The 9414-nt window shown below is 39.9% G+C and overlaps 1 protein-coding gene across 2 annotated transcripts; it reads right to left on the bottom strand.

Moving 5' to 3' along the window:
* Positions 1-276: 276 nt before the first annotated feature.
* On the bottom strand, positions 277-8560 carry Serpinb11 (serpin family B member 11). Of its 2 annotated transcripts, XM_059281203.1 has the most exons (7): positions 8393-8560; positions 7432-7491; positions 5802-5921; positions 3775-3892; positions 2871-3013; positions 2129-2284; positions 277-678 (listed from the first exon to the last, which is right to left on the bottom strand). In XM_059281203.1, the coding sequence occupies exons 1-7, from the start codon at positions 8558-8560 to the stop codon at positions 277-279; spliced, it is 1167 nt and encodes a 388-aa protein (XP_059137186.1). The 2 variants fall into 2 exon arrangements, with proteins under 2 accessions (XP_059137186.1, XP_059137187.1); XM_059281204.1 differs by lacking the exons at positions 2871-3013; positions 3775-3892.
* Positions 8561-9414: the final 854 nt, after the last annotated feature.

Here is a 9414-nt window from a genome sequence, read left to right as displayed (position 1 = left end):
ACGTTCAGCCCTTTATAAACTTCTCTGCTAACTCAATCATGTCACTCAGTACTCAAATGAGGTCTCAAAAATAAGAAATCCAGAAAAGCACTGGTCTAAATGTATCTTTTTACAGGACTTCTCTAGTGTGAGGTTCACTAGCTCACAGGATCAGGCTGAAGATCTACCATCTGGTAGACCTGCTTTGCAGATGCACAAAAGCTGAGATGCAAATTTTTGGCCCCTTTGCCCCTGTATTCCTTTATCTATCTCTGAAGCCTCCACAGTGACCTCTGTCTATGGAGAGGCAAACTTGCCAGCAAATAAAATATTGTCACACTCATCCTGGATAGTGAAGAGGAAGGGACAATTTGCTGTGAACTGAACTGTGACAGGAAGTCGTTTCACAGCCACACTCTCCCCAGTGGCCGCTGCTGCCTCAGTGCCTTCTTCATTGACATCCACATAGGACTTGTGAACGACCGTGGATAAATATAGGCCTTTGTCTGGCGACATCCCAGAGAGATCAGCTTTGCCCACACTGAAGATGTCCCTCATCCCTAGGGATTTCAAGAGGGAGTTTAGGTCATATTTCACTGCGAGATTGAATTTGGGGATGTGAACATCCACTTCTCTTTCCACCATGTTAGAAGAGTTGGTCCACTCTTGAAGCATCTTCACATTCAGGTGTTTTTCTATCTAAGAGTCAAAATACAGATGTGTACACATGAGCCAAATACACAGCTTCTGAGTGAAACATGTTTCCGAGATTCCCACTGTGAATGGCTCAGCTTCATGATGGCTTTAACCTTTAATGCTCATGCACTACCTTTCTATTCATTTAGCCTTACTTTCCCTTTCTGTTCCCTGCTTCTCCTCTAGGTTCCCTCACTGACTTTCTCCGTGTACACTCTTGAATTCCCTCAGCATTTAGCCTTTACCTAAACTTCTCTGCTTTTTGCTTTAGCCATCGTTTTGTGCCTGCTTCCTGAATCAATCCAGCCATTTCTTTTTGGCCCTTACCTGAAACTTTGAGTAACATCTTTATGACCTTAGTTCTCATTTGGTTTCTAAGATGCCAGATCCCTTTGTCCTACCCTTAATGGCTCCAATCTCTCTGATGACCTTTACTCTCTCTTATGTTTCTTCTGAAGCTCAACATGGGACATGCTGGCCTAATGCCTTTGTGCTTCCTTCTGATGGGCATTTCAACTCCCACATATGTACTTAGGTTCCCCAAATGGTCCCAGCAATTGACTTCTCATCATAAAATCAATCTTCATCATTTTGATTGTCATTTAAATGCTAATCTTGGTTATTTAATGCCCTATAGCCAACCCTCTATAACACCAGAGTATAGACACTATACACTGTGTCATTTTTATTGTTAACTTGTCCCAAAGTTTAAAACTGTCATTACCTTCCCATTCTCATAATACAAAATTTTAAGATTAAGGTAGATATTCTTTCAAAGTATCCTTTTATCATTTTCATTTGCTAGCTCTAATCTGTTACCTTATGATAAAAACGAGCAGATCTCAGCTTCCTCATACTTAACACACTTACCCGTGTTCTTTACTCTCCCCAGATCAGGAGGGTCTCCTCACTTCACCTGTCTATCTTCTATACATTTAGTAAAGCTCAAATGGAGATAATTCTCTAGGAACACCACCCTCAGAGCCTCATTCTAATTCATATATTTTGGTTTTGCACATGACTGTGAGTGTATCCTCTGGTAAAAACTTCCCCCCAGCAAAGTTTCAGCAGATCTCTATGATCCAGGAATCTGATTGGCATGACATGAATCTGATTAGCATGATTATTGTAGAAAGATGTCCACTAAGTGTCTCCTGAGGGATATGTGTGTGCATTTATATTTGTAACATAGTGAACCTACATAATTTTTTCAATGAATGAAGTGCTTGTCTGCCTGAATATATATTCCTAAAGGGCAGGAATCATCCTTAATCTACAGCTCCTGGGAAAAGACCACTAAGCCTAGTCATGAGTCCATGACTGACGTACAGAAACCACATGGCACACGGAGTATATGTGAAAGAGTGTGGGTACACACACACACACACACACACACACACACACACACACACACTCACACATTCATTGCAAGGTGGCATTGTTGAGCTTTTACCTGGTTTACATTGGCTGTGCCCCTTGGAAGCAGGATGATCATTTTTAGCTTGTTGTTGGCATAGGGAAGCTCAAGGACTTGCATCTGTGGCTCCCTTATGAAGGCCAGTTTAAATGTTCCAGTCTGGAACATCATGTCCACAAGTGCACTTTTACCCTATGGTTTAAAAGATTATGATTAAATTGTACAGTCGCAGTGCATATGTATGTGTACTTTATTTTGATAATGCAGATACCCATGTTAGCACTGTAAATTATAAACCATTGACTGTACTCTTTTATTACTTTCCTTTGCCATGAGTTATCAATTTTGTAATCATACAATATGTCAAAGTTAGAGACTGTGGAAGTATAATAATATAGAGATGATTTCGGTCTTTAATTATGACACCAGAGTCTCCAGCTAAAATGACTTATACTGGAAATCAAACGAGAGGCTCAGTATCTCTTCTAAGCCGTGTGGATACTGTCCAGGACAAAAGCAGAGTTGATTAGCAGTCACAGGAAGTAGCCACGGTGTGAATATCAAGACTACAAGGGCAGAACAGGAGGAAGAGAAGAGGTCTCCATTCTTTCAGGGAGCCTCTGTCCAGTCTCACGTCCAGTGAGAGAAGTTACTGTAATCTTGAAAAGTAAAAGCTTTCAGCAACCTACAGCAATGTTTTCATGAAATATTTCTGAATTGTCCTTAAATTATTACTTCATTTTAAGATTTGTCATTGGTCTGAGAATGAAATACTCACCACACTTATATGAAAGGGAGCCTTCACGGTCTCTCTTTTCTCAAACTTATTTTTCCATTGCCCCTTGAAATATATGGCACTCACTAGGACCATGACAGAGGAGGGGTCAATTGTACCCTTTCCAAATAGGTTTGTGACTTTTCCTTGTAGTAAAACAAACAAAAGAAGAGGTAATTTTAATTTGGATTAACTTGTTGCTAATAGACATTTGCATAGTGTTTTTTTCAGACAGTAATTTTACATTTGAGGTCCCAGAAGAACTCGTGTTTCTGGACATAGAGTCTTTCCCTGTCACGGGTACTTCTGGTCTAGGAAGTAATGCCTTAGGGGTGACTCAATTTGTCCTATACCTACTTATTTCTAACAAATTATTGTCTATTATTGTTTTAGAAAACTCTTTACTAACTTCTGTAGCTTATCTTTAAATGATCCCCTCCCTAGGTGAACAGGATGGCTCAGCACAGCAGTCCTCAACCTGTGGGTCTCAGCTCCTTCAGGGCTTGTGTATCAGAGATATCATGCATGTCAGATATTTACATTTCGATTTATTACAGTAGCAAAATTACAATTACGAAGTAGAAACAAAATAATTTAATGGTTGGGGGTCACCACACATGTGGAACTGTGTTAAAGGGTCATGGCATTAGGAAGGTTGAGGACTGCCTTAGCAGGTGAAAATACTTAGCACACAAGCCTGCTGTTCCATCAAGAGAACCCAGGTCTTTCATTGTTATCTATCTACCCGCATGTAGACTTTATACTAGGTAACTTCAGCTTCCTTGTTAGCAAAGCAAAGTAAGACTTTTACCAAAGTTTGTACACATACAGATACATGTATGCTTACACACACACACACACACACACACACACACACACACACACACACACACAGAGTTATCCTTACCATTAGTTTTATTTTCAACCCAAGCATTAATACTTTTCCTTGTCTCTTCTGTAGACAGTTCAAAATCAACAGTTTGCAGCTTGGCTTGGAACAGTTTCTCAGAACATCTTAAATATTGCTGTTAAAAAAAAAGTCAATTGAAAGACAACACAAAAATAGTACAAAGAGGGGTCTGGGACATGGCCAGTGAGTAAAGTGTGTGCTATGCAAGTATGAAGAGCTGAGCTTGCTCGCCAGACCTGCATGAAAGCCAGGTGGCATGCACTTGACTCTAGTTCCCCTTCAAGAAGATAGAGCAGATAGGTGAACCCCCAGGAGCTAGGGCGTGGATAGCCCAGCATAAACATTGGTGAACAAGGAAGAGACCCTGCTTTACAAAAGGTGAAAAGAGAGAACTGACACCAAAGCTTTCCTCTGACTTCCACATACACACACTGGCTCAGGTACTGACTCATACAGTGACACACAGCAACACACACATAGACACACACAGACACACACACACACACACACACACACACACACACACACGCACACACACATACATAAACCATAAAAAATAGTTTAAAGAAAATATATACATACACATACACACACACACACACACACACACACACACACACACACACAAGAAAGAACATTATAGCACAGAATGTTCTAAAATCCTAACACAGAGACAAACATCTGTTGATGTAACAAGCTTAGAAGGAAGAATGTCCATGAGTACTTGTCTTTAAATCCTAAGATTTTCCAAAAATGAAAAATATCCAGAAACATTTGGAAGTTTTCCCATTATGTCATAGACTTTCTTATATCAACACATTCAAATCAAAATGATGAATTTCATACACTGAGTAGCTTTTTTGTCTCTCCCTATGTTTTTCCTCATCAAAGTTAAGAAACAAGAGTGTTACAGGAAAATCGGTAAGCATAGTGGCTAAATAACTCCTTACCCCAGGAACAAATTCAAACCACCCCCCCCCCAAAGCAACATATATCTCCTGTCTTGTCTGGGTCACTGTTTGGGAGAAGCAAAGCACACCAGCTCAAAGGAGATGATCCTTGACTTCATCACATCAGACACTCAACATAGCACATTTTTGTGAGCTTCTGTGACAGTAGAAGGAGGAGTCTGCAGTGCCAAAGTGGCCCACCCACCTGGGACGCAAAAGTTCTATCAGTGATATGTGACATCTAACACAGCTTAAGCCACCAGACTGAGAAGACAAACAAATGTTTGAGGCTTCCTCTCAATGCCTCAGTAATCCTGGTTAGATGGAGATGGACCAAGGACACCTGGGTTTCATGTCCATCATGGCAGGAAGAAGCCTTGAGTTTAGATAAGGATCCAATCTAATTCTTGATAATTATCTCTGTGACCTTTGTCAATTGAAATTTTCAGAATCTGTTTTAGAGACTCTAGAATTTGTGGAAAATTTGTACCTTTTTCATAGCACAATGAAATGACTGTATGAAACAATGGCTGTGATGAGTCCGTGAGTGACTGGCACAGGGGATCAAGTAAACTTTCAGTGAAAATGCACACTACAATGTTGGTGGATAAGGACTGAAACCCATCTCCAATTTTGGAGCTAGACAAAAATATTCTAAGCCTCTTATTTTAAAGACAGAAGTGAGTTGCTCAAAGTCATATGTATAAATGGAAAGAAAACTCACATCTCTTGGTTCCTAGTGGAATGTACTTGCAACTACCTCTTGATAGTCTATCGTCAAGGGACTTTGTAAAAGATGAGAAATGGGTTTTACTTTTCTCCTCCATAAAGGGCAATTCTTACAAATGACTTTCATTTTGTGTTTCATCTCTGACTTTAGTTCTTGCACAGCTTTAGGGATTTTTCAGAGAAAGCAATTTTCATGTGATATTGCAGAACTCTAAGTGGGAATTTTGATAAAGCCATTTCTCAGAAACTCTAAGCTCAAATTCAACATTGTAAAGAATACCATAAGCTCTCCTCACTCTCCCTCAACTTTGTATTATGAAATTCAGAGGCTCCAGGCATGCTTACCTTGTGGAATGTTATCGCCTTCGTCCCATAGATTCTATTGGCAATGCTGAGGGAATTTGGTTGGTTGATTTGGGATAGCAGGGCTCCAAACTCAGAATGCATCCTTCCGCCATGGCTGCACTGACAGGCGAACAAAAAAGAAAAGCGATTGGTTTCTTGCCACTGAGGAATTAAACAAAAGTGAAGAAACAGTATCTGCAGATCAAGATGCTTGCCTTCCAGCAAGCAGCAGTGAACACCAAGAGATGAACCACCCAAGCACCTTCCTTGATTTCCTTCAGCATTTGATCTCAGCAGATTGTACACAGATTCACATGTGTTTACTTGTTGGTCCTAATAGTTTAATTCAAAGCTTTGGTTTTTATGAACAAAGAGGTTCTAATGCAAGTTCTGCGGCTGCTTTTGTATTTATATTTTTATTTTCAATGTTTGGTCTTTTATTCTTTCTTTTTTTTTCTTTTCTTTTTTTGACAGCTTGTTGCCTGTATGCTATTTTTTTTCATTGTGATCTCTTCTTCATTACCATCTCTTACCCCCTTAGATTCTTGTTGACTCTTTCTTCCCAACTAATGGATATGGTCTTAGTAAGTAGTCCTGGCTTGAATTTATTATGTACGCCAGTCTGGCATTGAACTTGCCAACAATCCTCCTGCCTTGTACATGCTGAGATTACAAACATAAACCAACACACCCTACTAGTGTCTTCATTCTTCAACCTTCACTAACAAGATCTAATACATTCACTCATTTTTGTGCAGTAGCAATTCTGTTAAGTTTGCAACTTAGCAGAGTAGGACATACAGAAAGTGAGGTTAAAAAAAAGTCAAAACATAGATGAAGAGAAACAAGTTAAGTTATAAGAACTAGCAAGAAATGAGTCTAAGCTAGACTGAGCATTCATAACTAATATTAAGTTTCCATGTTATGATTTGGGTGCTGGTTGGTGGCCTAAAAGAAAAAGCCTGGTATGTGTACATTTATCCATATACCCAAGCACCATTCAAGAATTCTAAGTAAGTGAGTGAATACTTCTTTAAGAATAAAAACTATTGTCTCAGAGAATATAGATGGGGCCACATCAGGGACAGTATGTAATTAAATGGCAACCATTTCTCAGAAACTCTTAGTGGGTCAACAAAACTACATGCGTGGATGAATCTGGCAGAGTCAACAGCAGACACAGGCACAGAACAGAAAAGTCTAAGTGAAGATGACAATAATCAGTTAAAAAATTTGGATGGAGAGGCTTTGGCATTATTGTTACCATTACTACCATGTGCTAAACTCAATACTCAGCTGTGGTAATTGGAAAGATTGTCAGAGGAGTCCAGACAGAGCTGACTTTCTTTTTCTTTTTCTTTTTCTTTTTTTTTCAAGACAGGGTTTCTCTGTGTAGTTTTGGTGCCTGTCCTGGATCTTGATCTGTAGACCAGGCTGGCCTCGAACTCACAGAGATCCGCCTGGCTCTGCCTCTAGAGTGCTGGGATTAAAGGCATGCACCACCACTGCTAGCCCAGAGCTGCCTCTCTTATGGACCCAAGAGAAGGCTCCACTACTCTACTCATGAAATATGATTTCCTGATGTATAATGCTAAGAGTACTTGCTATCTCAGCAGTGATATCCTCATACCTCAGAAGAGTCTGTCATCTTCGGTTTTAAGAATTCTGAAAAGTTGTCATAGTGGAGCACCTAGGAAAAGAAAAGAGATCAACTGGCCATGAAAGTGATACACAATCTATAAAATCTGAGAACTGTATTCATTCTTCATTTCAGATCAACATCTGATAACATATGTTCCAAGTCCTGAGTTAATTCTTTGAGTTTCTATCTAACCCTCCCAACAACTCCATGAGTAAATACTATCACCTCCATTTTATGTTAGGAGAACAGAGATCAAAAAGGACAAGCACCCTTGCCCCAGACCATAGTTAATCAGGTTCTAGGAGATGAGTGTTATTATTTCAGGCCACTGCCTTTTTTTCCTACTCTTCAGGCCTTTATCTGGAGCATTGACCATTGGGAGCCCTAGAAACATGGCAGTTTCTCAGTAAAGTAAGATAAGCAACTATCCTAAGAATTATAAAGAAATATTTTTCTAAACATTCTCAGTAATAAAAATACATAAATTGGAAAGGCCGTGGTGACCAGTGTCATGTGACAGATCACCATTCCTCTGTTTTCCTGGTTGTAAAATGAGGATAACAATCTCTGTCTGCTAACAGGATTGTCCTGAAGAAATTTAGTAATAAATTCTTTTTTAAAATTTACTTAAAATATTGTGAGGGTTTGGGTTTAAAATTTTTAGATGGAAAGAATAATACCAAACATGCATCTCTATTATATTCAAATCACCAAAATAAAAGTTACTGCAAAATGCAGTTGATATAAAAGGAGTTATGTGTTGTATTGACTTGCATTAAACTCTATTACTTAAAACTTTTTGCCTTTCTAAGAAACATGTCTTACCTAAGTATGCCTTTTCATTACACAAGATGATTTTTTTTTAATGAAAAATGGCTGAAATTTGGCAGAGTAGAGGTGGCACATAAAGGATGTCTGGGTTCTGGGGATGTTCTCCTCCAGTTCTTACCTTTTCCATTTGCTCAGCACTCTTGCCTCTGGCACCCAGAAGGAGCATGCTTAGAGCATAGAACATAGAGAGCGGAGAAAAGAAGATGTTTTCTCCTGCATTGCTACTGCTCAGCTCTTTGAATACATCAAGGCAAAATTCAGCGTTTGCTGTGGTGATGGGGTTCATATTTGTGCCAAACAATGCCTAAAACCAGAGCAGAAATAATCCAGTCCTTGTGTATTACTTTCTGTTTTCAAATGCTTATGCTACACAAACTCAAACAATTGTTTTCCCACCAGATTGCCCACATTCACAGCCTCATGAGAACAGAGTGTCACCTTTCCATGCAGTGCCATGAGAGCAACCTGACACTTGCCACAGTTTTATCCTCTCCTTGGCACTCTTCCAGGAATGCGAAGCCAAGCTAGGAAGGTGGTCAAAGCTCTCCATCTACTCAGAGCCAGGTCATCAGTGAAAATCCAAAGAGAAAAACCCGAGAGAAGGAAAGATTATGCTGGAATGGTGATACTTTAGGGAAAGAGCATGCTGGGAAAGAAAGTTCAGTCCTACAAACACTGAAAGAGCACTAAGAGTAGAGAGCCCCAGAAACAGCAATCTGCAAGAGCAGTTCCCAGCCACTGGGAGACTTTATTCTCCAGAGGGCTCATTGCCAACAAACACTTCTTTGCTTTGTCTTCCTGGTGGTGACTTTCCTCTAGTCCACTGCCTGCCGCCCGGGGACCCTTCTGTCTCACACTCAAGATCTTTCTCCATTGCTAACCTTGGTTCATCAGAATTCACCAGAATTCAGATCTGAGTCTTATTTGCCTTTACACTCACACCCCAGGTGACCTCAAATATCGCCAACACACTGTTAGGTCTTTGTTTTAGTTTGAATATAAAATGTGCCCCCCATGGACTCATGAACTGAACAGATGTTCTCAAGCTGGTAGAACTACCATGAGAGGTTCTGGAAATGTTAGGGAGGACCTGTCTAGAGGAAATAGGTCACTAAGTGCATGGACTTGAAGCTATTCATT

This window comes from Peromyscus eremicus, chromosome 15 (assembly GCF_949786415.1).
Source record: "Peromyscus eremicus chromosome 15, PerEre_H2_v1, whole genome shotgun sequence".
Classification (NCBI taxonomy): domain Eukaryota; kingdom Metazoa; phylum Chordata; class Mammalia; order Rodentia; family Cricetidae; genus Peromyscus; species Peromyscus eremicus.
This window is presented reverse-complemented; position numbering and strand designations above follow the sequence as displayed.

Coding starts and splice junctions, on each gene's coding strand:
- Serpinb11 (XM_059281203.1), bottom strand. CDS start 8,560: ATGAACCCCATCACCACAGCAAACGCTGAATTTTGCCTTGATGTATTC. Junction 5,922..7,431: donor AGATGACAGACTCTTCTGAG/GTATGAGGATAT, acceptor TTCGCCTGTCAG/TGCAGCCATGGCGGAAGGAT. Junction 3,014..3,774: donor GGTTGAAAATAAAACTAATG/GTAAGGATAACT, acceptor TTTTACTACAAG/GAAAAGTCACAAACCTATTT.